At 42.4% G+C, this 27993-nt stretch overlaps 3 protein-coding genes across 4 annotated transcripts in view; 2 read left to right on the top strand and 1 right to left on the bottom strand.

Moving 5' to 3' along the window:
• Nucleotides 1-4474, top strand: part of pik3r2 (phosphoinositide-3-kinase, regulatory subunit 2 (beta)) — a 46311-nt gene extending 41837 nt beyond the window's left edge. For both annotated transcript variants that reach the window (XM_088907396.1, XM_088907397.1), the window contains exon 16: nucleotides 214-4474. In XM_088907396.1, coding sequence (XP_088763522.1) covers nucleotides 214-403 — 190 coding nt within the window. In that variant the 3' untranslated portion in view covers nucleotides 404-4474. The remainder of the gene's footprint in view (nucleotides 1-213) is intronic.
• A 6811-nt stretch (nucleotides 4475-11285) lies between these two features.
• Nucleotides 11286-21737, bottom strand: tmem38a (transmembrane protein 38A). Its single transcript, XM_088907932.1, has 6 exons — nucleotides 21393-21737; nucleotides 16856-17012; nucleotides 14771-14955; nucleotides 13585-13672; nucleotides 12740-12857; nucleotides 11286-12018 (listed from the first exon to the last, which is right to left on the bottom strand). The coding sequence occupies exons 1-6, from the start codon at nucleotides 21514-21516 to the stop codon at nucleotides 11794-11796; spliced, it is 897 nt and encodes a 298-aa protein (XP_088764058.1). The 5' UTR covers nucleotides 21517-21737; the 3' UTR covers nucleotides 11286-11793.
• Nucleotides 21738-23987: 2250 nt separating this feature from the next.
• On the top strand, nucleotides 23988-27477 carry smim7 (small integral membrane protein 7). The gene is made up of 5 exons (XM_088907424.1): nucleotides 23988-24060; nucleotides 25044-25085; nucleotides 25586-25638; nucleotides 26126-26216; nucleotides 26665-27477. Exons 1-5 carry the CDS (start codon nucleotides 24035-24037, stop codon nucleotides 26678-26680), a joined length of 228 nt encoding a protein of 75 aa, XP_088763550.1. The 5' UTR covers nucleotides 23988-24034; the 3' UTR covers nucleotides 26681-27477.
• Nucleotides 27478-27993: the final 516 nt, after the last annotated feature.

Genomic DNA, 27993 nt, shown 5'->3' with positions numbered 1-27993 from the left:
TTTAATCTTTAATGATGGCATTTGCCACACTGTGTCTCGCAAGAGCTTCCGGTCTCCAGGAAGGATAAAGCCGTAGCCCCCAGGCGGGTCAGGAGACGGCGCCTGTCTTGCTGCCACGGTTGCTTACCTCTCGTATTGTGTTTTCTGGATCCAAGCAGACGCTCTGTGCGGATGTCTCACTGTCTTTCCTTTGTGTCCTGTTTTGATCTCTAGTGTGGATGGGGACATCAAGCACTGTGTGATCTATAAGACTGTCACGGGGTATGGATTCGCTGAACCCTACAACCTCTACGGTTCCCTGAAAGAGCTGGTTCTTCACTACAAGCACACCTCTCTGGTCCAGCACAACGACTCCCTGAATGTAACTCTGGCCTGGCCCGTTCTTTCCCCACAGCCCAGGTGAACAGCGCCACACACCCACGTCTGAGAAGGCCTGGAAAAACGGACGCCGCAAAACCGCAGCGACACCGAGCACGTCCATTGCAGAAAATGCCCCCCCTCCCCGAGTAAATGCTGAACTCTGGGTCCGAACGGGGGGGGGGGGGGTTGGATTTAAATTCTTTGCACTCCTGGTCCTCAACATCAACAGTAACACCCAAGGAAGCAGAACAGCTCCGATCCTTGTCTTTCAGATAACAAAAAGATGTGAATTAGGCCTTGCTACGGGAGCACACCAGTAAAGAAGGCGCTGTGTTTTATGTTCTGTGGATTGCAAAAGGGTGTGTGAAACCCTTTCATTTTCAAATCTGCTACTTAGAGTAGTAGAGTGCACCCAGCCTGCCCTTAGCGATGCCTGTAGGGGTAACAGAAGCCTTGAAATATACAGCTTAATAGTGTTTTTTATTTTCTTTTTCCATCGGCTGCTGTGCATAATCTCTCATTTCTGTGATTCAAAGTGGTTCCACAATTCTTTTTTCAACTTTTTTTTTTTCCTTCAAAAAGGAAAGGAACCAGAAATGCTGTCTTTTCAGTGGGCAGGACGAGCCATGCTGCGGCACGTTTTTGGGGGAAGATGTTTTTTTTTTCCTGCTCGACCCCATTTTTGGGAAGGGGATCTTAACAATGTGCAAGTGTTGGGCTCCCAGTTCTGTCGGCTGACACTGATGGCAAAGGAAGACTGCAGCCTGGGCTCTTGTGTTGCTCAGTCTCGGGAAAAGTAGGGCTTGACTTTTATTTAGTGGTCCAGATATCTTATTTTTTTAACACTACAGAGCCTGTGACGGTGAACAAGGAACAGACACTGGTGTTATATCCTGCAGCAGCAGTGGCACTGGGCAGTTTAAACAGCGTGACTTCCCATGCGGTGCTGACCAGAGACACTTTCCATTTGCTAAACTTGTTTCGCAAACTCATACGTATGACGCTATTTTTTTGGGACACAAGCTGATATACAGAGCTGTAGCAATGCAATTCTAAAAGAAATCAGAAAGATGTTATAGGCGATTACTGAAATATGCAACATGTAAGTGATTTGGCATCAAAGGGCTGATCAGTATATAGAATCAGCCCACGAATATTTTTATTTTTTTCATTGAGGAATCCTCTGGAGGGTGCATAACGACACGTTAACCAAATGAAGGACATCTTTCATGTAGCAAAAGAACTGATCCTTTATTATAAGCTTGAACACATCGGTGTTAGCAAAAAAAACAAAAATACAACATAAAAAATATGCATGGAAACTTTTTTTTTTTTACCAAGACAATATCTTAGCACTTGGTAATACCTGTACTGTTAAAAGATGAGATATATATATATAGATTGATATATATTTACAAGACAAACAACATTAGATCCCCCATCTCCATAGAAGTGCTTGAGGAGGTATCTTTGTTTGCATGGTCAAATTTCTTCTTGTACAGGCTGTTGGAAAAAGCTCCTTTCAGATGAACTAATGGCCCTGAACTACAGGCACTGTAACAGGAAATACAGAACTTCAGGAGCGTTCGTCTTGCAATACAGGTGTAAATGCAGCAGGAGAGGAGAAGGAGGAGCAGTTAGAAACTAGTCTGTTTTTAAAAGGGGGGTAGTTTTGGCGCCTTGCAGAATAGTAGGGTTTTTTGTAATCAGATATCCTCAGGCACCTGTCAGTCATTGCAGATTTGGATGCCTTTTTGCGTTTTGCAAAGACAGTTGATGTTTTACGAAGCTGGTGTCTGGACAGGTTTTTTTTTCTTTTTGCTGAAATGCTGCCACAGCGCGGGGGGACAGGGAGAAGAAAGGGCCTCTTCCATCTGAAGCAAGGATCTGGTGCTCCTAATAAAAACCTTGAATTGCGAAGGTTTGTGATCACGTGGGCTTTCAGGTGCTTTTTCAAGGGATCCTTCAGGAAAAAAAAAGTTACTGGAGAATTAACCACAACAGTGTGTTTGTTGAGTGTGAGAAGCTTAGGCTTATGAATACCAACTGACTGGGGGTTGGAAGTGCCTTCTACTGTGGCTCGTTAACTCTTCAGTAACTGTTGTTTGAGCTCTTTCTGGCGATGAGCTGTTCCACCCTGAGCTGGCTGTCCACAGCAGCGGCCCCGCGTCTTTCCCCACCACACGGCTGCTCCCGTGTGAGTCCGGCAGCCGAGCCTCTCGGATCTTCAGATCTTCCTCTTCCTCGACAAGCGGTGTTAGCACTTGTTTCATTGTTTCGGTTGTTTGTTCCTGTACTCCACACGGGCTGGCACTGGTTTATATGGAATCACACTGGGGGAGGTACAGGAAAACCAGGAACCAGGAAAACTTTTTTTTTAAATAAGACACTTCGCTTAGCTGAACAGTGAGGAAATCCCCTTTTGTTGGAGCCAGTCCTTAAATTATATATTACCCTTGTTGAGGCTGAAGCAGAAGAAATCGCTTTTATCCATCTACTTAAACTGCTCGTTACTCCACCCGTAACTGAGGCGTATCTATCGTGCACTTTCCATCAAGAAGAAAAGGAGTCTTGCCACAGTTTTTTTTTCGCCCACAATGCTCAGAAGCATAAAAATGCAGACTTTTCACTATGAATAGGATTTTCAATTCCGTGAGAGACCATTTCAGTTCGTGCCAAGGCAGGAAAGAGGGAGAAAGTTGAAGCTTGGGTCATGCCACTGGCCGACTGTGAATCAGATTCCCCAAGTGGCAGTCCGCATTTGGCTGGACGCCTCTTGGGGTAGAGTTGGGATTAGTCTGCCAGGGCTCTTGCAGCTTCCTGCAGAACAGTGCCCCCTGCAGGCTCGAAGCAACACCATGAGGGAGGCGCCCCTTCTGCAGTTCGCACTGGACCTCCTTGTGTGTCACTGCAAGGCTGAGACATACAAGAGTTGTCTTCTCCCAACTGGGCAACATGTAATTGGCAATTTTAAATAATTAAAAAAGAGAAAACCACCACTGGACACTGCAAAGAATACAAAAACATCAGTTGAGTGAATTCTATTCAGTTTCTGCAAGAATGATCTCTATCGATTGGTAGAAATATCAGACAAGGAGCAGCTCAGGTGGACTTTCTCAAAATCCTTACCCCTGGGCTGTAGGAAAGAGTTACAGTCCTGTCTTGGAAGCAGAGAAGACCCAGCAGTAGCAACACATTCTTCTAGGTCTTGACAATTCTAGAGTTGTGATTTCAAAACATGTATTTCGAATTTGGAACCTGGAGAGCTCAGAACTTTTTTGTGGCTTTTTTGGGGGGGTAAATAACAAAAATTGCTCTATTGCTTTCAGCATTGGTTATTGTAGTAATTGTTAAAATGTATAAAAATGCTCACTAAAGTAGTAACAAACTGTTTTTGCCAAAGAAACCATTGTTAAAACACATTTCTGGACTTAAGGATTTTACAGATTTTGCACAGATTACGTTAGACTTGATTGCAAAGTCTAGGGCCTAGTAGTGTAACTGTTTTTTAGTATATGTTTTGATACGATGTCTTGGGTTGGAAATACATTCAAAACATTTATAGTGGCATTAGTGTACTGAGAGAGAAAGACCTGTGCTTCCCTTTACCTGTAATTCAAATTGGATATGGAAGTTTTCCCTTACAATGATATTTACTTTTAGTAATAGCTTTTTTGGCACACCTGTTCTCCATGTAGTCTTCAGTGGAGCTTGGTGAGGTTCCTCACTCCGATGAGTTCTGAAGTGTTAAATCGTCTTGGGGTGTTTCTCTTCTAAATGTTCTACAATTCAGATTAGCAGTTATGCTTTGCAAGTAATAGTTTGTAGGTTAAGTTTTTTTTTTGTAATGAGTAGAATTTTCTGTTTCTAGCGATGTGCAAAACCTGGGGACTGTTGATTGCAGCATTGTAAATAGGCCTGCTTTCAGGCTGCAATTGAGAATGGAGCACTAGCAGAAAAGGGTCAACGAGCTGAAAACTACTCTGACATGCAAGACGGATTTTTAGCTACTTAAAGAGAATGGCATTGTTTCCCCAGTATTGGTACAAACTGTGAAATTCTTAATGTTTTAATTAAGAAACAAAGCTGGGTCAAATATAAAAGGAACAGCTAAGGACAGCCAAGTTTTGTTATTTTTTTTTATTTCCCAGGTCTAGCATTTATTTTTTCCCCTCCCAACGCACAAACATGTATATATATGCTGAGAGAGAGAGGGGGAAGATGGCCAAATGTATTTTCAATGTAGAATGGTTTGCGTCTGCTTTAGAACTACCACTCAGAAAATGTGCGTTATGTCCTGACTAGGAAAAGTCTTCTCAGCCCTTGTAGATGTCGGTTCCACTGTTGACTGCTGTGCAAAAAAAAAATGTTTTTGCTGTTAAGAAATGTGAAAACTAGAATGGAAGAGGCTTGCGTCTCTTCGAGATGAGGGATGCAGGCTCCCGATCTTGCAGCTTGACGCGAACAAGGTGGGCTCCTGGCGCAGCTAGAATCTGGTTTGATCACACTACTTTGCACGTTTCTAGAATAAAGTCCACTGTGTCTCTTGTGCATTCACTGGTTTCCAGGACGCTAGGAACTCACACCTCCCGAGAAAACCCAGTTTCGTCTTTTATTGCAGCTTGTACGACAACCATCGTGCATTCTGTGGTGATATTCCGACAGGGAATACAAAAACACTGCGAGATGAAAGCTTTCTGCTCTTTCGCCACAGTATTTCCTGTTCAGATCTCGAGAATGATCTTGTGAGAGTGGGACTGGTCACGGGCACACAGGTGTTCTACGAGTGTGTGGAACAGCTTGACGAGAGCATGTGGGTTTTTTTTTATTTTCATTTTTAACTAATTACTGTAGGGAACGTGGAGCGCGAGAGTTGGGGATGTAGTTTTGTTGAGCTAAATCCGAGAAAATCTTTTGAGTTTTGAAGCTGCGCTTCTGGGTTTCTGTTGGATATGCACACAGCCTAGCTTTCAATCATTTGAGGGGAAATGATTTTCACCCCTGACTTTGAGCAGGGATGGGCCTGTCTTTGGGGTGGGGTGTGTAAATCTGCTGAATGCACTACAAAGACACGTGTTCAGTGAGTGAGGGGGTGGCGGGGGCTGGACTTTTTTTTATTGGGAAAGGCCCGTTACTTGTGGTTACTTCAGGAGGGCTGTAATCCAAAAAGGTCTATTGGTTCTTTTTCAATGGTCAGCTCTTTAAAATGCACCTCTACCCCAAAATTAACTGAACAGTAACTAAAGGTCTTCTCTTCATGTTCCTCGTATGACCGTTTCATTTTCAGTCTTTTGTCAGCTGCGTTGGGTCACATGAAACTTGAGGTGAGGAGCATGACGTAATTCCTGAAATTCCACAAGCGGCGCTGAGGTATTTTGATGCCTCGTTTCAGAACCTTCAGCGTAGGGGTAGCAAAAAAAAAAGTTATTTGGCATGTCTGAGCCTGATAATCTACCCAGGGCGATCATACAGTAGCTAAAGAAATAATGGCTGCATCATCTTAAAATTCGTCCCTTGTCACCATCATGACTGGAGAGTTTAATTACAAGGGCATCGTATTATATTTGAGTTTAATTGGAGTGATACTTAGATTTAAAAAAAAAACTATGTGCGTATTTAATCGACACTAAAAGCAGGTTTTATATTGTGCAAAGATTTATTTTTGGCCACACATTTCTATTGAAAAGAATCTTGTACGCTCCACTTACCCTTTATGAGCTGGAAAAACTGGTCATGCCAGTTAAGATTAGTTAGATAAGAGTTGTTGGCAAAAAACAATGAGGAAGAGATAGTAACCCTCCAGAATTTGAGCCTTTTATCTTGTTTTATGTGATCCACCTTACCTTTTGTGAAGATGGTTAAGGTACCGATTTTGAAAGGAAGACAAGATTAGGAAAGCACTCCTGACATTTGAAAGCAAACCTGGTGAAAACAGGCTTTTGCCTGTGAAATATGGGTGGAATCTGGAAAAAAGACGCGTCAAAGTTTCAATGGTGTCTGACTGGGTCTGTTTATAAAATTGGCTTTTATAAAAAAGCCGTTTAATTTTTTCGTTTGTATGTTTGTTCTTTATAACCTGACAGATTCTATAAAATAAGCTAGCTTGAACTGTCTTTTTCATTTCCATTCTTTAGATGCATTTGTTTACGATCTCTGATTAACCAAATAGAATTTTAAGAGTTTGAGAAAAAAAAGAATCTGTCGGTCGTTAGATAACGTAGAGAAGAATCTTCGGCTCTAGTTTTGTTTTTCTTCTGTTTTTTAAACTTGAAGTTTGAAACCATTGGGTTTTAGTTTAATGTTTGTGAAACAGTGCTCCCTTAAGATTACAGAAGTATAGTAGGTTAAATAGTCTACTGCTTTTGGAATAAAAAACACTTTCCAGACCTACCTTGCCTATGGTTACATGATGTTCTGTGGACAGTCTCCTGCGAAAGGGTGTGGGGTAATGGTGTCTGTTTTAGTTGCAATTTAAATGCTGTTATAGTATTAATTATAAATATGGTGCTGATTTGAGTAACTAAGTTCTCGAGAGCGAGCCCGAGAGGATTTGATTTTTTTTTTAAATTGAAGTGCAATCTTTATAAAAATGTGAGATCTGGGATTATCAATTAACAAGATGTATTTTCCTGGTAATGACAAAATACCTTCTGAAAGCCAAACCTTTTGTATCAGTTTTTCAGTATGCTTTAGGCCGTGGCTAGTTAACTTGCATCTCTTCTTATCGGCTCCAGTGAAATACTTTGACACAACCAGCTCCTTAAACGCTGCATCGAATCCTGTTGGGTATGAAATAATTAAGGAGCTGGTTGCAACAAAATTGTGTGATTTAGCAGATTGGAGTGGGACCAGGTTAAGTAGCCCTGCTTTAGAAACTACAGAAATATCTTTTTGGACAGTAGAAATGAAATGCACTATGTTCTAATAATGTTCTTTTGCGTCACACAGACTGCCAGAAATGCTGTATTAAACGAAGTACTGTAGTGAAACTAGTAAATAAAAATTCCAAGATACACGGGCTCAAGTGTATTGAGGATTTTGCACTAATGTTTAGTATGAACCCTTTCTTGTGTGTAAGAGGTGTGTTGTTGAGGAACACCAAGGTTTATGACTGTACTGGCTTAAAAGATAATTCTTTAATTTGATTGTCTCTTAAAAACAGTTGAATTAGGTTTTCCTAGTTAAAGTCCTGAGAGAGTGTTTTTGGTTCCTCAAAGTCTTGACTGTGTCTTGTGCACATTTGCTCTCATCCCAAGCTTGCAGTGCTGAAATCAAACCGATGTCTACCAAGTATGCTATGAGCTTCTTCTTATTTAGATTTAAATAAGACCATTGTCAAAGTCAACTAGAAAATGTGACTTTGCATCCAAAGGAAATGCATCTAAAACCTTTAAAACAAATTGCTACATAAACATATTAAAAATCCAACAAATGCTATTGCTTCTAATATTCATTTGTGATTTTGCTTACACATTTTTAAAGTTTTAGTGTATCGCCTTGTATTTTTAGAGATGAATAGAGGCTTCTCCTTTTGCTGCAAAATCACGTTGAACTCAAGTAGAACATTAGGTAGCAGGGCCGTCCCTTGGGGGTGGGGGGGGGGGGGCAAAGTAGCCTAACCAAATTAGTGCAGGTCCTCTTTTTTATACAGATGAAAATAAACTTCAAGGGTAGCAGCAACCTGTTTATGTTCATCATAAACATCTATTTCTGCCTCTTATTATATATTATAATTATAGCTAAAAATATTCTGAAGTCCACATTCCTTTCCGCAAATATTTGTAATTCAGCAGTTACAAATAATAAATTTGTAAACCAGGGTTGATGAGATCTTCTCGTTGAAGCAAATGAGAATTCTACACAGCCCTACTTGAGACATGGTTGACTTGAAGCAGTTCTCGAAAGTGTTTTTACTTGGAAAAGGTTGCCAAGGGACACTAGCAATTAACTGAAATACTCTACATGAAGCTGCGTGCATGCCTGGTATCTACAGTACTTCCCCAAGTGCTAGCAGCTTTACAGATCTGCTCGTGAACGCGATCACTTTGGAACGTCATAATCTTCACACCCCAGCCACTCTCTTTATTAAAGGAAGCGTAGTTCCTTTTAAATGTAATTTTCAAGCTAGAGGATATTACACAGAGCTGTCCTGATTTGCTCACCCACCCTAGAGAGGGGCAGTCCTGTGTGCACATGTAAGGGCCCAGCGCACTGAGCGATTTACTGAAGTGACATCACCCCCTGTCAATTCTAGACCGGGCAGAACTCTGATGTGGTGGAGGATGCAGGCTTCCTGTCTGCTGGCATGACATAAGCTGACTAGGAAATGACGCTGTGCATGCTGGGAGTCCGCAAGTGACTGGGATAGAATCTACGCAAGGTGCATCCAGCTACAGTCAGCGCCTGTCTCTTCCTCTCGAGCAGTAGGTTTGGTGCAAGTCCTTAGAATAGTGTAGTGAAGACCAGATCTTCAATAAAGTGCAATTAAACTCTAGAGGGAGCACTGTTGGAATCCAGTATGATACTTGTTGGATATGTGCACAATCCTTATGTACTTACCTGATTTGTATTTTTTTTGTTCTGTATCAGATGCAGCATTTCTACAGTGTACAGCTCACTCGAATGATGTGTTTGTTTCAGACTGGTACTCTTTTAAGTTTTGTATGGTACTTAAAAATGAATAATAAAATAAAAAATGGACCTGTTTTCTCCTTTTTTTCCCCCCAATTTAAAAGATCTTCACATGCTTCAGTCACTGAACTAAGTAAAATGGGTTACTGTAGGAGTGAATTTTCTTTTTTTACTTTTCAAGCTACAAGTTCCTTATACACAGTACAAAGAATTGCTTTAAAGATATCACATTAGAAATATTCGGTATTTAAAATCTCTCCTGAACAGTGTAAAAATGCTGGTATTAACACACAATTATACCTCCTTAAATCTCAGAAACCTAAATTTATCCCTGGTGGTGACCCTGCCTCCTCTCAGAAGTTTGACATGGTTGGGCCTAGTCAGTGCTGTGATGGGAGACAACCAAGGAAAACTATATTCCCATCCTAGGAATGTTAGAGCAGTGGTGATAACCTCCCTGGAGTACTCCTTGCTAAATGCCACTCTGGTCTTCCAGAAACTGGGCTTCCTAAAATCCCCTGAATTAAACTGGTGAAGTGGTCCCCCACTCCTCCCCCCAATCTGTGCAGTGGCCTGGCTGGTGCAGAATAGCTGCCACACGTTAGCCAGGTGGGTGAATTTTGCTATTAAAGAGGTAAGCGATAACTGATTGCAGATATTTATGGTAATTTATCTTTATTTTTTCAAATCTCCATGATCTTTTTCCCCAGTTTAAAGGCATAGTAAAACCATGGCATTAGATTTTCACATTAATGGTGGCATCTGGGTGTAGCTGTGTGTGCTGCTGTCTTGCAGCTCTTGGGTCCCGAGTTTGCTTCCAGACTGGGTGGAGTTTGCATGTTATCTGTGCGCTATTTCTTCAGGTGCTCCAGTTTGCTCCAAGGTTACATCCAGATTAGTTTTAATTGGCTACTCTGAATCCCCTAGGATCATTCCACAACCCCTATTAGCTGACCAACTGCAACTGCAGATCACCTGCAGGTCACACTGAGATACAGTACACAAGGAAGACTGTACATGGAATATGACATCAGATTCAATCTGCAGACACTCATTTGCAATTGAATACAAGGGGTATACTTGGTCTGTCGATAAGAGGCGGGCTCCATTGCATTTTCCACTGCATTTTTAAACTGTAAGAAAGTGTATAGTTCCAATATAGGTGATGTCACAGAGGTGAACAGATGTACAAAATTGCAAGCTGAAGATTTGGAGATATCTGCTTTTCACAAAAAGTTGCAACTTAAATTTCAGCTTCAGGCTCAGAGTGTTTATTGCTAGAAGATGACTGATGTTCAACCACCATGACTTGTGACGCTGAGGTTTTAAAAAAAAACGTTCAATGGGCTTCTGTTCTTGAAGTCCTGACAACTAAGCTGTTACTCGGAAAACGATTCTGGAGCGCCCTCTGGTGGAGTCAGGAAAAATATTTCTGTGCATTTCTTCAAGACACGGGGCAAATGCTCACACGAGTGATGACTCGGTCTGCTCGCGTTTTTTTTTGTTTCTGTGAAACCAAATATCGAACAAGACTGGTCATCCTTAGGGCGAAGACATATTATGCCATTAGTTCTCCATTAAATAGGTATATATAATAGTATGTGTATAGTATGTATGAGGTTCGAGTGGGGATACATATTTTATACATGTATTTCAGGACATATTGTATTTTATATATCTGGCATTTAATGAGCTTGAACTTTGTTTAATGTTACATTGGACTTCAGCAGAGGAGAGAAAGACTCAGTCTTAAATGTTTGAATTAAAAAACAAATTTAAATAATACAAAACCTACTTCTGTGGGCTGTAGGAGGATACAGGAGCATCCGAAGGAAACCCACACAAACATGGGAAGAACATACAGACTCCACACAGACAGCATTGCAGGAATTGAACCCAGGGCCCCAGAGCTAAGAGGCAGCAAAGCTGACCGCTGCACCACTGTGCTGGCCTGCCCAGCCCTACCCCAGCTACTCTGTTATGCCTAATCTTCTACCTAGTAAAGTAATTCAGAGAGCAAAGGCCAGTTACAAGCAGGACTAAAGACGTTTAGGTGCCTCATGTTTTACTAGCTAAATGGGCTCTATTATAACTGGGACTTGGATTGGGGAATATAAAATCCCAGCCTCGAATCTGCCTGTCTTGAGCTGGTCTGTGGGTACACTGGTGGCTCTGGTGGGATTTGGCTGCCTGTACAGTCAGCTACCTTAGGGTCAGCTGCAGTTTCTGCAAGTTGTCATCATCGTGACAAGTTGCACAGCTTGAGCTGCAGAAAACAAATCACAAAAATCGCACACTGTTACAAACAACTGTTTAATAATGACTGTTATTATAAATGGAAGGTTGTGCAACAATGACAAGGGTGACAGACTGGCAGTACAGTGGCTGGGGGCTTGCTGTGCATGGCCTTACAATGGAGATCAGAGGTACCTCTATTACAACCAGGCTACCATGTTCCAGAGGCAGCGCTATTGAAAATGGCTCACTGAACACAGAGATGTATGTTAATCTCCCAAAATAAATTGGCACTAGGCATTTTAAGCATTCAAGAGACTCACGATAGGCCACTCCGCAGTGTGGGGTGCGATTTCTTTCCCTTTGAGCTATTTACAATCCAATACTTGTTAATGCTGACATCTGTAAGCAGCAGCAGCAGTAGGGGTGTTTGCACAGGAAGCACCCCCACAGGAAATGGTACTGTGCATCTTTCAGTTAAACTTCACCCATGTTCCGTGCGGGTCACCGCCAGCTTATCTTGGGAGGGAAGCAGGTGTTGTCTTCATTTTGCTATCGAGCCCGCTTCTACTCGGCTTTCTTGGCTTTCCTCTTGCGCGTGCCCTCGTTGAGCTCCTCCCTGCTTTTGGCGGCAGGGGCGGGGGCAGGGGGCACTGCAGCAGGGTGGTGAGCGGCGTCGTGACCGTCACGGTGCTCTGCGCCTCCCACTGGTGAGCCAAACAGCACGGGGCAGGTCAGGGACTCCACCAGGGCAAAAGGAGAACCGTGGGAGTGAGTGGCAGTCATGAACACCTGCAACACAAGAGGAGAGGCGGTGGTGAATGCCTGCAACACAAGAGGAGAGGCGGTGGTGAACGCCTGTAACACAAGAGGAGAGGCGGTGGTGAACGCCTGCAACACAAGAGGAGAGGCGGTCGTGAACGCCTGTAACACAAGAGGAGAGGCGGTGGTGAATGCCTGTAACACAAGAGGAGAGGCGGTGGTACATACAATGTTCAAATATACAGAAATGCATTCTTTAGTAGTGGTTTTGCTTTGTTTTAATCTAATCTGTTCCACAGATTCGAACACTGATAGTGCCTAAATTGACTCAAAAATGACTAAAGTCTAAATAGTTTAGACTCTAATGTTCTTTATTTCTTTAAGTTTTTCATCTTGCTTTTAGCAAAATTCATTTAAAAAATCAGTACCTACGTGCATACAGTAGGTGAATGTGGTAAAAGACATGTTGTGGCTGAAGCTTTCAAGCACAGTGTTGTTCACCACTCGTGCTTCGGGCAGAGAATGCTTTGTAGCAACAGAGGAGCCGAATTTGAACATCAGCACGAGGTTAATGGATGATTTTTACCCCGTGACAATGCACCTACCTGCCAGCTGCCTGAACAATGATGAATTCTCTGAGAACAAACTTAATCATTTGGACCCCCAGAGGCCTTGAGGCCATCTTTGTGTTTCTAATGGGCAGAGATGGGTGTCCCTCAGCCCCAAGAGGAAGAGGAAGATAAGCAGGTACCTTGGAGGTGGCCATGAAGAGCGTGAAGAGGCAGATGAGGGTGCTCTTGGAGACGGGGAGCCAGTGGGCCTCCTGCATGGTGAAGAGAATCGCTCCATACAAGCTGGCTTTGGTGGGGCTGAGGAGCACAAGACAGAGGAGAGTCAGCCATGGCAGTACTGACACCGACTGACACTGACTTCTACAGCCGACCGATCACACTGTGTTAAAAATCCCTCTGGAAATAAGGGAAATAAAGCCTAGTGTACAGTAGCGCTTTTCTGGACACTCCACTCCACTGAAAGTGCTTTACAGGTAACAGGGACTCCCTCCTCCACCACCATCAATGTGCAGCCCCATCTGGATGGTGCAGAGTCCGCCAGTACGCTCTCTGCACACCAGCTCTCTGGTAACTGGTAAAGGCCAGGTGGAAATGTGGCCAGGACACAGGGTTAGCACTTCTACTCTTCTCAAGAACTGCCCCGAGAGAGTTTTACATTTCATTCGAAGGACGACGCCTATTTTACAGGGTGAGCACCCCCTAGAATCACAAAGGTCTTCAACCCTCTACCTTCCTCGGTTTGCAACTGTTCTGTAATAATCTATCAATACAGCTCAGTAACATGGAGTCACACTGCTGCTCCAACACAGGTGCATGCTTGTTTTGCAACATAAGATTGCAAGATGTAGTATTGTTGGATCCTTTGTGTATTTTAAATCACACTGGGTTACGTTGAAGTGGTTCGTTCTTTCAGTGTGACTAATATACATTATTTACTGAATCACTGGGAGAAACCCCAACTGCTAAGCAAATTTAGCGAAAGCCCATCAACCAGCAAAGAGAGTGATGATGGGGCCTAACTTACAATGACATGTGCATGATCTCATTGGTCTCAGGTCTCCACACTCCACGGATCAGCTGCTCAAAGTTGGCCATGAGAGCCACTCCGGAGCCTGTTGCAAAGTACAAGCAGAAAAGAGAGAACTTCTGATGCGTGCTTGCTTGGCTAGAGTCTATCTGCAACTAAAAAAGATGCAAGAAATTGTGTAATGATGATTCAGAAATATATATTAAAACATATGCCATTTCATCTGTATGGACGACACATCCCAGACAAATTGTTACAGAAATGTACATCCTCCTGGTGTTAACACAATACAGAAACAGGATAGCCTCCACCTCCTGACAGCAATCGAAGTTGCTGAACCTCTTCGTCCTCGAACGTAGGAGCTTCTGAGGAGTATTTCAAGCTATACGTTGAAACCAATTAAGTGCATTTGGGACTGAAAATCCAAACCGTCTTTACACCAAGAACTGGAGGTGTCTGGAACAAAGCAACCCAGTACTCTGGTAGTACCCGAATCTCAGGGACCCTTCAAGTAACCACCATATGAGCTTCTTGCAAGAGTAAAATTGCAAAAAAAACTGAATGGCTGAATGGCCTCCACTTTTTTATAACCTTTCTTGTGTCAGACTTCAACCAAATCTCGAGGATTAAAAAAGACACAAAGAGAGATTTAATTCAGGTCCCGAATTCACCATCATGGCAAAGTTCAAGGTTCAAGGTGAAGGTTGCAAAGCAGGGCTGAGAACACAAGACCACTCTTGCCCCCGACAGGATTCCAGTCCTTGGAAGGACCAAGGAGAAATGGACACTTTGTACTAGCTGATCAAACGAGACAGGGTGTCAATGTCCTGAGGAGAACACGCAAACTCCACACACATAGTGCCCCAGCTGGGACTAAAACCCAGGTCCCAAGAGCTGTGAGGCAAGAACACGAACAACCACTTCACAAGGCCTCCCAAAACATGACATGTACAATAAAATAGCAGTGCTGCAGCATAGCATCTTCAATAAATGTAGTCAGAGCATCCCTGTCAAGCACAAAGTACTTGTGTGGGAGATCTGGCTGAAGCTGATTTGCCTAGCTAGGTCAGCACAGCCTTCCCGAGACGTGCCACAGGCTGTATTGAAAGACCCAAGACCCCAGATCATTCATCTGATTAAAACTGCCCCCGTCAAGGCACAGCACCATGGGACAGATGCCCACCTTTGACGTAGCCGGTGATGACCATGATGAAATAGCCGTGGTGGTAGACGTGGTGGGCGTGGTGGACCCCCGCGGCGATCTTCCTCACGCGGACCACCTCCTTCAGCGCCACCAGGATCATCTTGACTGGGAGGAAAGCCACACATTTGTAGAACAGGTTGAGGGGGCAAAAGAAAATGAGGTACCTTGCGGAAGAGGGAAAAGCAAAGGTTACTGGCACAGCTTGGCGTCTCGCCCCGGCACACAGCCTGGCTCTGCGAACACCGCGGCCGGCTGCAGTGCCCTGTTGCGTGTCAGAAGGGTTGCAGTCTTCCCTGTTGTGAGTATGTGACTAGACTGCCATCAAGTGTTATGATGCTCACCTTGTTCTTTCTGTCCTGGGGGCGGCACAGTGGCACAGTGGTCCACATTACTGCCTCATGGGCCCGGGTTCAATCTCAGACCTGTCTGTGTGGAGTTTGTATGTTCTGCCCATGTTAGAGTAGGTTTTGTTCCAGGTGCTGTGGTTTATCAATCCCACCCAATACTCATGGTAATATTAAAATTGGTTTCATTTACCTGAGTGCCTATCAATTCCAGCTCAGAAGCATGTCAATATGATCTATCTGACTGTGTTTCAAAATCAATCCAGCAATATTTTTTCATTCATGGAAAAATGTAGATGTTGCTTGCTAGTGACTAATATGCCTTCATTTGCATACAGGTTATACTTTGAACTAGTCCCTTTGCACTAATCTGTGTCTACTACAGGTAGCTGAAAAAATAATATTAATTGAAATCAAACTCAGAATTAAGCCTAGAGTTTAATGCAGTAATATTGTGCCACATCCTGTTGGAATTGTTATCCAGGAAATCCAAAAAGCTCAAATGCAAACTAAAAAACAGAACTAACAATGCCCCTCAGATTAAATAGACGTGCCTACAGCGTCTAGGACAGAAGTCAATCGAAGCCTCACAGTGAGTGTAAGGAAAACCGTTACACTTCTGTCACTTCCTAATTCAGCATTCAAGGGCTGTGGAAAGGAAGCAGTTTTGTTTGGAACTGAAATTCCTTGTATGGTTTGATTCCTGAATCTATTGCCTTATATATCTTCTATATCCATTCTTCTGCATGAACAGTCTGTGGCAGGAGTTCTTGCCAATCTGCCTAAGATTTATTTAGTTTTTTTTGGAAGAGTGTAAAACCGACCAAACTTTTAGTTATAATGAATGTAACTGGAGCTAAATTTCCCCAAATCTCGCTTGGCTCTCATAGTGAGCTCATGTTTATATTCATTAGCTGGAATGGAATGTACGTAAAAAATCATGAATCCACCTCAATCTCTATTAGACAAATTTTGTAAATATAGACATAACATTCTCATTGTATCCCATTTGTTAAAACCATTTGTTAAAAAATAACCATGTTTAATCCATCTATCTACTTTCTAACCTCTTATTCAGCATCACGTGGGAGATGAAGCTTGACCAGGCAAGCAATGGGCACAAGGCAGGGTACACCCTGCACGGGATGCCAGTCTATTGCAGGGCACACATAGACACACACTCACTCATACCCAGAAAACAATTAACCTCCCTGGATGTCTTTGAACTGAGGGAGGAAACACAAGGAGAACATGCAAACTCCACATATATAGGACCCCAGGTCTGGAACTGAACCCAGAACCCCAGCACAGCACTGTCTCACCCTGATCATGTTTAAAACTAACAGGAAATCTCACTTTTAAAAAGTGACTGATAGAAGGCAGTTTGAAAAAGCAGAGAAACACTGCTCTCTCTGTATATTCTTTAATACAAACAGGCACACTTTACTGTTTTAATATCTTGGTTCTTCAATGTGCTTGTCGGATATTTGGAGGAAACTGCTTCAAACATACAGCATTTACCCCTATTACGCAGAACTTAATTTCAGAAAGGAACCATATTCACCTCATGTTACACAATTTTAAATGCACTTGTAAGTGTCGTGAAAGAGTTGCAAATTCTTTAATTCTACGTGGTGCTGTTTCCTTATGAGGAAAATCAGAGAGGCTGAGAGGTAGCCTAGTAGTAAATCTCTTTCTGCTCGTCCCCCTGTGAACTTACCAGACAGCTGTGGCCAGCAGAATGTGGCTGTTGTTGTTGAAGTAATCGATTGGAGAGTCTCCTAGCATGATGTCTGCAAGGATGTAGCTCCCAAAGCAGTACAGCATAGCACAGAGCCAGGAGGCCACTGGGCTTCGGCGGGACACCTCCACAGAGCCTGGGAGTGAAGAAACAGGGGCTCCACTGAAACTGCACTGTCTGAGTTGTATTGTCTTCTCAGGCTGGACAAAATGGCAGACAGGACTTAATCGCCTAGCACACGGAGTTTTAGCATGCTCAACCTGGCGCCACACCTCTCAGATGCAATGATTACAGCATCCTGAAAGTGATCTTCCCTAAAAAATATCAAACTTGTATTGTCAGCTTCTGAAAATACAAAACTTGGCCTCTTCCTGCTTGTTGGCAGGGAATACTGCCGGTTACGGTTTCTGGCTAGCTCGGTCAGTAGAGCATGAGACTCATGATCTCGGGGTTGTGGGTTTGTGCACAGTGTTGGGCAGTGCAGCTCACAACTGCAGCCCACTGAAGCTAAGCAGGTGTGAGCCTGCTCAGTACCTGGACAGGAGACCTCCTGGGAAAAACTAAGGTTGCTGCTGGAGGAGGTTTTAGTGGGGCCAGCAGGGGGCGCTCACCCTGCAGTCTGTGTGGGTCCTAATGCCCCAGTATAGTGACAGGGACACTGTATTGTAAACAGGTGCCGTCCTTCGGAAAACCGAGGTCCTGACTCTCTGTGGTCATTAAAAATCCCAGGGTGTTTCTTGAAAAGAGTAAGGGTGTTACCCTGGCTTTCTGGCCAAATTTGGCATCATGGCAAATTATGGACCTGGGGGAGAGTGCAAAAATACGGTAGCTGCCCAGAAACTTTGTATGAGCAAGGATAGGACGTCATGAGGAAGTCTGTTAATATGCAAACAGCTGACTGCGATGGTGATATGCAAGGCAAACATAAAGGACAAAGGGGGGTGATCTTCTTTATAGGAAAGGAATCCTGCCCCTGGATTGTGTAGTCACACTTCATGGCACAGCCTTAGGCAAAGCTAACAAAGGGAGGAGGTTTGTTAATCTTTGCAGCCTCCACCCTGTCCTGTGAGAATTCTAGGTGGCCACAGAAACCAGAAATAAAAAAGGCATAGAATAAATGAGTTGCACCAAGAGCAGAAAACAGGAGCTGTTGAACTGTCTTCCTACTCACTGAACTATATATTATGATAATAAGTCCTTACACTTCTACAGCACTTCTCTGGACACTCCACTCAAAGCACTATACAGGTAATGGGGACTTTTCTCTACCTCCACCATGTGCAGCCCCACCTGGATGATGCGACAACAGCCAAAGATCACCAGTCCGCTCCCCACACACCAGCTCTCAGTGGGGAGGAGAGCAGAGAGATGAAGCCAGTTCAGAGATGGGGATTATTAGGAGGCCATGATTGGTAAAGGCCAGGGGGAAATTTGGGAGACTGAGATAACACCCCTACTCTTTTTGAGAGACACCTCAGGACTTTTAATGACCACAGAGCCAGGACCTTGGTTACACATCTCATCTGAAGGAAAGTGTCTTTCTTTTTTTACAGTATGTCCCCATCACTGTACTGGGCCATTAGCAACCACACAGACCACAGAGTGAGTGCCCCCTGGTACTACTCGCACCTCTTCCAGCAGCAACCTTAGCTTTCCCAGGAGGTCTCCCATACAGGTACTGGCCAGGCTCACACCTGCTGAGCTTTAGTGTTTTGCCAGTTGTGAGTCGCAGAGTGATTGCCTTTATCTCCTTCTTGGAAGAATGATCATCTGCAGCAATCTTCTGAATTTTAGCTAATTGCACAAACAGTTAAGCAGTGGAAAGAAAAACAATCTGAAGTAAACGATCTTTATTTGATCTTAGTTTGGCACTGAAATGTAACTGAAACACTTGTTAAAGGGTAGATTGTCAATGGCCTCACATGTACCAAAGGTTTTATTGCAATAAATGATCATTGCTTCTACGTGGGCCCCTGCCCAGACATGCACAAAGCTGGGGTCTGTCAAACCCTCCGATCTTTGTCTTGCGTTGCAGACAGAAAATAAGGAACTGTGAGTCACCATCTTACTTGTTTTGGGTCTGAGTTTCTCCGAGTCTCTTAAGCTGCAGAGATCCACACAAACAGGTGCTGTCATGTCGGCAGCAGAAGTAATGATTACCCTGCAGTTTATCTGAAAGCGATACCCTGAAATGTGGTCTAAAAATAAGCCGCACGCTGGCTCCCTGGCCTCATGGGTGAGCCTATAACCTTTGACCCTTCACACCCAACTAATCTCATTCATTGGATTTCCAGCAGTGAGTGAGCGAGCTGTGGCATGCGGGCCACTAGCATGTACAGTAAAATGTTCCTGGGATTATTTTAAGGGTTTTGTGTCCAAAACACAGGGGTACATCTCACAGAGTTGCAGATTTTGTTTTTTTCTCCTTTGATGCTTACCGACTGAAAATACGAGCTGGGCTAGTGAAGGCGCTGAAGAGTTAAAGGTATATTTATCTATGAAGCAAGGGACCTTGGTTCTCTTTGCTTTTGCTACAATAATATAAAATCACATCAGCTATGAAGCCACTGTGAAGCACAAAGGGGTTCTTATGTCAATATACTGACTGAACCTCTGAAATATCATTATCCAGTTTTCCCCTTTAATGAACAGTACAAGATTAAACCAATGATTGTGGTCCTTCAGAGCTTATTACCAACATTGACAAGATCTGCAGGTTCACTTCCATTACAATCAGCAGCCACTGAAAACATAGCATAGCCAATGGGGTGTTCTTTCACCAAAAGCAGCCTATTTCAGAGTTATTTGTAGTGCAACCCAGAGGAAGTTCAATCACAAAAGAAAACTGAACAACCTAATACAAACCGATCTTAATGTGTTGTGTGTGTTGCTCACTTAACCAGGACAGAATCAAGTGTGCACTTGCATGTGTGTGGATACCACTTCTCACAGTTCCTGCAATCTATACATAGTCTGACAGCCCTGTAAAAGATCTACTGTTTTTCCTGTTGTGATATTTTATGTAATACAGGCTACACCATTCAGTTCTAAGATTTCTTTTGAGGTAAAACTGAGAACGCAACTGATGTGCAGATTTCAGCAACAGAAGAAAATAATTCTTCTTTAATTAGAATAACTCTTAGGAAAAGTGCTGTTTAACGTGCGGCAACATTAGAAACAGGAGATATCTGGTGTGTCAACTCCCCTGACTTTCATTAACCTGTTACTTTTCTTGGCATCTCTTCCCTGAGCACTAGATGTCTGATTCAATTACGTTTCTGACTTTGCAAAATACTTTCAGAGTGAAGATATGTTAATGAAGATAGCCTTTATTAACTAGCAACTGACTGATAATCGTCAAGTACACTTCAATAGCATAATGGAAACGACTATACAGAACCATTTCAAATCTATTGCAGAACACCTTCTGAAAATAACCTCAAGGTTTCTGTTTGTCCCAGTTATCTATAGAAACGTACAGGACGTCTAAAGGTTATTTTCGTCTATAGGTTATTTGCGAGCTATTCTCCTGCTGCGGATAGACGCTCATGAGAATTAAAGTGCATGAATGCCCTCTCGCTCAGAGGACATAGTTGCGCGCCTCGGCAGGATTTGACAGGGTTATTAGTCTGACCTGGCTTTCCACGCTGACCTCTTTGGCCAAGGAAAGCGCGCTAGATTTGTCGGTTATGTTCATTTCTGAGCCAGCACGGGGTTTCACAAGCTCGCCAGACTCTAAGGAACGCGACACGGGGAGTTAAAACTTTTACATCTTACTAGAGACTGAACAAGAAGAAGCGTCTCTGGCGGAGGTCTGAACTTTGGGCCGCGCGAGTTTCCTGGGTGCCTCTATTTAAGGAAATTCTATTTATTGCACGTTCTGTCACTAGAGCCTAGGAATGCGCTGTGCCTCTATCCGATTTCAATAGGACTGCTTCGAAAAATTACTTTAATTCACGTAAAATTACGATCTAGAATGCTATTTCCCTCACCGACAAAATGGCATGCAGGGCTGTCTTTGTGTTTTCAGGCACAAGTTATTTGGTCATTGATTTTGGTTGGCTTGGCAGTTATTCCTAATTGTAAAAATGATTTAATTGTAATTTTTAGCAATCCCTTTACAATGCATGCAATTAACTAACAAACGAACTCAAACAATTTTATTTTTACTGGATTATTTTTTTGTTTTTTCAACAAAAAGGCTAAGTTTAATCATTTGAATATGTCAATTAAGGTAAATAGTTATAAAATGCTTAATTCCGTTGCCCTGCCTTCACTGCAAAGCAGTGCGCCTGTAATACATATACGCATATCTTACGATATGTAAATACAGTATATGTATTTGAATATCTATCATTAAATGCAAGTTCACTTTAAAAAGAATCCTCCGCATACATTCCAAAAATAATAACACCCCAAGTGACGACCCGGAAGAAAGTTATTGAAGTTAGTAAAGATGTTATCTGTCACACACGCACACGAGCAGCAGAAGGAATGATTAAAAGATGTTACTGACCTGGTTCGTATTTGAGGTAGAGTATGGATACTATATAATAAGCAAGATCAAATACTGGAAACATGGACATTTTTGCAAAATACTGGGCAAATTCGCCCACGTTTAGAGCACCTAGCACTTCCATATTTTAACAAATATGAAGAGATGTGTAACTGTCGCTTTCTCTGCGTTGTATATTTTTAAAATGTTGTTAATCAGATGGCGGTTCCCCCCCCAGTCTATGTCCCGCTGCGTAGCCCCCGGTTTCCACGAGTAAAAAGTCTTTCACCCGAGCTCGGCTATTAATACAGCTTCAGTCTGCCTGTCTGTAGAAATTGCTTCAAGGGTCTCGGCAGCCCCGTTCGCATGACGTCACTCTCCGGGTACGAGCAGTCCCACCTCCGCGACCAAGCGCGCTGAATATTATTTGCAGCGTGGGTGACCGGTTCAGCTCCGGTCCCCGCTGCAAGGCGAGCTCGGTGCGCGGGTATTCGCCGCTGGTCCTGCGTTTGGATACCGAGCCATGTGGAGCCTTCTGCTGTCCATTGAGAAGGAGAAACCGCGGTGCTGAGGGTGGCTTCTCATTCTCTCGCCAAGTGTGCGCTACAGCCTCGGCGCACGGCAGATCTGGGAGACAATGCTGTTCTTGCAAAGGGATTATGTATTAAGGTGCTCTGCTTGAATTGGAGGCGCTGTGTAACTCACACCCGGATAGACAACCATTATTTAACATGGCTCGTGTTCAGCACTCTTTCAACATATTTAACCTCTTGATTAGCCTTGATTAACCTTCATATCTCTCTACATGAAACATTATTTTGATCCTGTGTAGGGATATACACAAGACGACCAAAGCTGAAAATAAAAGACACCTTAAGGGAATTCTCCACCGTCCGCACTCCAGGGTCCGTGACAAGGCTCAGCTGATTCTGCTACCGCGCTCGGCATGCAGTGATGAAGTTCACCCTGCCCGATCGAATCGACAAGAATCGACTCGTGTCGAGCTGTAGAAAAGCGATTAACGGAATAAACACTTGTGGACGCAGAAAAATACAATCCTGAAAACTCAAGGGTGGCATCTTGTAGGTTGAAAAAGACGTTAATTTGGTTTTTAATTGATCATTAATTCAACGCACGCACAAGTTCAAGTGACAATGGTTCTAGTTAGTTCGTTACGCGCCGTTTACGATGCAAATCACTTGGAGAACGACTCTTTTGTTTTTTAATCATTTGTTAAACAAATTCCATGCTCACATATCCTACAACCTACCAGAATCATTAGTCGGTATCAATCATGGCTGACTTCATAACGACTTCTATAGATTTTTACAGTGTCTTCTTCAAATAAAGGTAGTGGGTGTCGCCATCTTTAATGAATATTTTCCTTAAGTTTGAAATCTGAAAAGGCCCCGAAGTCCCCTCCCTGGAAAGCGAAAAGTTTCCCAGAGAGAAATGATTTCCAATGCATATTAGACTATTGTGCAATTGGTCCATTATTAGACTATTAGACACAGGTTTACTGTTTACATATTAATTCGTTACAGTTGCAGAGCGACTTTAAAATTCTATTCTATTTTCAAATTATCTGGGGATCACGGGGCCAAGAGCCCTTGCAGGTATATAGAAATGCAAAGGAACAAGTAAAGGTTTATTCCACGCTGAAAAGAGAAGAAAAGAAACAACGTTTCGGCTGTGGAGCCTTCTTCGGGTATATAGAAACTGACTTCTCGGCAAGTAACTGGTAGGATTAAGTTGGGGGGAAAGACGGTAAAAGGTTCCCAAAACAGGAAGCCTACAGCCATGATCGCGACTGCTGACGAGTAAATCCCCACCAGCCTGTCTCCTGTCTCGGCAGGCCACGGATAACAATCCAGGTGGAGGTGCAGTAGTGGGCGGAGGCGTGTCTTAGGTAGGAGTCTAATGGATCGATCTGCGAAAGTGTTGCTCGTACATAAGAGCAGGCCATGAATATACAAGCGAATCCCCAGGGAGGGAAAGGAACTGCTTCTAAGCACGACCTGTTGAAGTGCAAATTTCACGCGACAGAAAGACAGAAAGAGGAAGACGAGAATCACTAGCACGCTGTTTTGAAAACGTCAGAAGGGCCCGTTAAGTCCTTTTGGTGCAAGTGCTCCATTCTGTCTTTTTTTTTATTTTAGTCAGCTGACACCTTTATCTAAGGCGACGTACCATGTAGTGCGAAATTAGAAACATGATAGATCACGATCTAGAATGGAAAAAAATAAATTGAATAGGATAGCTTTGCTGTAACAACACACGGGCCAGAAACTAAACTTTAAAACAAGGATATATTTTAAATTCAATCCAAATGCATAATAAGATACATTAATATAATATATGGATCGAATAAATGCTTTGTTCAGCTTTAATGTCTTCCTAATCACTACAGTCAATTACTACGAGCAATTCAAAGTTGCAGACTACAGTCTCCGAAATGCACCGCGCTCTCCTGTTTTCAAGCACTTCCTGCTTTGAACCAGGAAGTTGTGTTTTTCAAGCAAACCTGAAAGGTCTTGATGCGCCCGCCTCCCTCCCACAATAATTGGACGATATATGGAAAAGTCGGCGTTTATTGGTTCGCAGGAAATCAATCACAGCAGCCGGGGTTGGGTGTAGATGTTTTCTTGGTGAGCTGGACGAAAATGATCGGCGATATATTGCTGTTCGGGTAAAAATGTTTGCTACTTTTTTGTGTGTTTATGTTGATTTTGATGGATGTTTTCTTTAAGGTATGTAGTTTCACAGAAGGCTATTAGAGGAAAACATTTCTATCGCCTAGTTATACGTCAGTATTGTATTTTTAACAGCGTGGTTCCTATTTGCCTCGCAGGTATTTAAATAACTTTTAAAAACGCTATTTTGTGACACGTTTCAGTTTGCAAAGAGTGAAGTGTTCAACGGAAGCTCTGTTGTACAGAGTGACGTGTACTCTACAGGCTCCGGTATGTAGTGTCGCTGTAGTCAACATGGCTTTTGAAGGCATTGCTGGAGGCTCAAGCCTGTGCTATATTACGTTTGCTGTTGCAGTGACATGCAGCAGTTCTGGATCACTCGTAATCAGTGTCTCATTCGACACATTTTGACATCCGCAGCTGGTTACCCGCCTTCGTTACCACATTGAAATGGAAACATTGACAGACTAGAAAAGTGTCACAGCCGCCCGACACATACAGGTTACACCCCTTTTGTGTTTTGAGTGTTTGACGTAATCGGAATTCCTTACACCTATATAGCGCCTTTCTGGGCACTCCACTCAAAGCGCTCTACAAGTAATGGGGACTCCCCTTCAACTCTACCAGTGTGTAGCCCCCACCTGGATGACACACCAGTGCGCTCACCACACATCAGCTCTCAGTGGGGAGAATAGCAGAGTAATGAAGCCACTTCATAGATGGGGATTATTAGGAGGAGGCCATGATTGGTAAAGGCCAGGGGGAAAATTAATTGTTAGCTTTTATTCTTGTCTGCAGTCACACTTTTTCCGCAGCGTATCTCTAGTTCTGTTGCATGCTATGGTTTAAAGGAGGGTGTGTTAAGAGGAATTTCTTTAGAAAGGTCTTCCTCTATGATCAGAAAACGCTCTACTGTTGTGGGCATATTCCTAACAATGGGTTTGTCATAACAACTGTTGCTGTTTTTTTTTTCTTGTAGGACATTGCTCATGAATGCAGGAGCAGTCCTAAATTTTAAACTGTAAGTAACTTTTGTGCAATATTTTTGTTATTAGTGGAAGAATTAGTGTTGAGCCATTTTTACCATCTGGAAACTGGTTTTAACAGTGTCCTGGTTTTAATGGGTAATTCCACTTTAGTGAAGTCCAGAATTTTGAAGTATCTATAGCATTTAGTGCAGCAGTGAAACAAACTATGTTAAAATGATTTCAAGATGACTTGGCCTTATAAAGAGAAGATCCTGAAGAAAAATCTTATGGCTTTCCCCTATATTAACAAATAATGCAGTGGCCAAAACATAGGAGTATTGTAGAAATACCAGTTTACTAGTGATATATAATCCAGCTCTACAGTATTGGCAGTTAGGTGGACAATCTCTGTGGTCTCTTCACCTGATTTGAACTTCTTTTTTTCAGTTTCTTTTAAAATGAAGGAGATAAAGTCCTAGAAAATATTGTGTCTGAGTCTGCAATGTCATTAAACAAACCAGTGTGTGAAATTCTATTTTCTCTTGTGCCACAGAAAGAAGAGAGAGTCTCAAGCATTCGGAGATGAGTCCCATGGCCCTACAACAGGTAATAAGAAATCCACAGTCTGCTTTTCTGTTGCCTCTGGATATGTGTATCAGTAGTAGGTGTAGTGCCAACTTGATACAATTTCCCCACTGGAAGTTAAATTTGAGAGATTAATGCTGTTCAGTCCTATCTGGTCAGTATAGAAATGTGGTGTTCAATATAGAATTTTAGGACGGGGTGGAATCTGACTGAATGGGGGCGCTCATGGCACAGTTCACTTCTGAGATGCACAGCTCTTGCAGTTAGTCTACCGTGTCTTGCATGCAGTGCATGTAGCTGAAGAATGAAATGGGGCATTTAGTTTGGTTTCTGTGAGGTTTTAATAGCTTTTAGAGAGTTACATTATAGCCAAGCAGTTGGAAAAGAGAGTGTCAATCAGAGCATCGCTGCAAGGTGGGGAAGAACATTCCAATGGCTATCAGCATGCTACATATTACACTGTTTGACCTGAAATACAACATCATATTTTTTTCTTTCGTTTTTAAAGGAGACAACATCCGGGAGTTTCTTTTGAGTCTCCGCTATTTCCGGATCTTTATTGCCTTATGGAACATTTTTATGATGTTTTGCATGATCTTGTAAGTACCGTTTTTGCTTTGTAACTGTTACTGTGTACTGTTGTCTTTAAACACTTTAACTACTCATATTGCAATGTACAGAGAATGTGTTTTAAGAACAGGAATGTGATCTATTAGTTTCAGTTCTTTCACCAGGATTTCATACAGTTATTGACAATAACAATTACAGTAATTAAAATACAAGATGTTGAGGGAGAATTCCTCCTCTTACATTTTTGAGTTGACCTGTGGTGTTTTTGCTTTCTGAAAATCTTTGAATGATTTTAATTTTCATGCATATATTTAGTAGCACACAAAGGTAAACGAGAACATATTATCTTCTTTTACTCCAGCAGTATAAAATGTTGTTGCCACGTTCTACATTTCTCCTTTTCTGATCAGGTTCTTGTGGAGTAACCTCTGCTACTGCTCAGAATAATTTGGTCCTGTTTTAATTTTTTTTCCACAGGTTATTTGGATCATAAGGATGAGCTGTAACAAGAAGATGCACAAAACCATACCTACATGAATTACCTCCCACACAAGACTTTTTATACATGAACATTTCTGGGTATAAGACTACTTGTCATAAGAGTTAAAGGGCTTTCTAAATGCTACACACATCACTTTATATATGTAATTGGAATTCTTACACTGTTTACTCTTCTGGTACCCCATTTTTTCCTCCCCAATTTTGAATGCCAAATGCTCACCTTTTTCAGTGATGCAGATTAAAAAAGTGAGCATGTCCCAGTCTTTCCAGCTGGAACACTCTTTTTGCCCTGAGACGTAAGTACTTGAGAAAGGTGGAGTTCTGTAGCGTTAGATGGCTGTGCTCAGCTCACACAGTCCCTACACAGCTACACCTGAAGCCTGCTTGCTGTGGTTTCATGGGGTGTGAACTGCCCAGAGGCACTTTTTTATTTCTTCCTTAATGTCTCGGCTCCCAGCTTTGTGTGCCCATTCAAGATCCCCATGTGTGTAGTTTGTTCAAAGCACATGTTCCCTGTAGCCAGGCTCACACCTTGCAGACAGCAATGATTATTTAGTTATCGAACAGACCTGGCTACTTAAGTTATCTTAAAGCATTGCAAACATCAAGGGACCAGATATCTGAAACAAATCTTAGGGTATTGTTTACACTTCTGTATCTGTAGCCTATAATGTAAACTTTTTTGAGTTAATTGGTTGTATAATCATGATGCAAATCTCCCTTCATCCCCAATGATCTCTATTAAACCTCTATTGTCTCATGTTTATGTAAATATAAATCTGTACATTGTGACTTATATTTGTGACTCATTATTGTTTTAAAGTATGCTGACTTTTGTTGAAAGATTAGAAGGGAAAACTTGACTACAGTATAGATGTGAAATACACAAATTAATCAAAATATGCTCTTAAATCTTGTCATTTGTTAGGATACCGAATGTGACCTATGGTTCTCTAAGCATATGCACCTTATTTTGGTTTTATGTTTTTATACTATAATTGGGCAAATTTGTATATTGATGTCATTAACTTCATACCCTTATCTGATAAAGTAGCATTTATTTGTATTTTTAAAAACCCTAATCTGAATATTCAAAAGCATTTGTCAAATATTTCCTTCTGCCTTTTTCTAAAATGCCATGCAATTTAGTGTGGTGAAAAGTGGCCTGTTGATGGAGTCAAATGCCACTACTCCATGATCCTTATGAAGACCTTGTCATTGGTTATCAGTGGGTATTCCTATAATTGAAGCATTAAAACGGTTATGTACTGTATAACATAAATGGAAGTGCTTTAACCCGCAGTC

The sequence above is a fragment of the Atractosteus spatula genome, chromosome 28 (assembly GCF_055471065.1).
Source record: "Atractosteus spatula isolate fAtrSpa1 chromosome 28, fAtrSpa1.hap1, whole genome shotgun sequence".
Taxonomy (NCBI): Eukaryota; Metazoa; Chordata; class Actinopteri; order Semionotiformes; family Lepisosteidae; genus Atractosteus; species Atractosteus spatula.
Note: the sequence above shows the minus strand (reverse complement) of the source record. Positions and strands in the feature narration are given on the sequence as shown.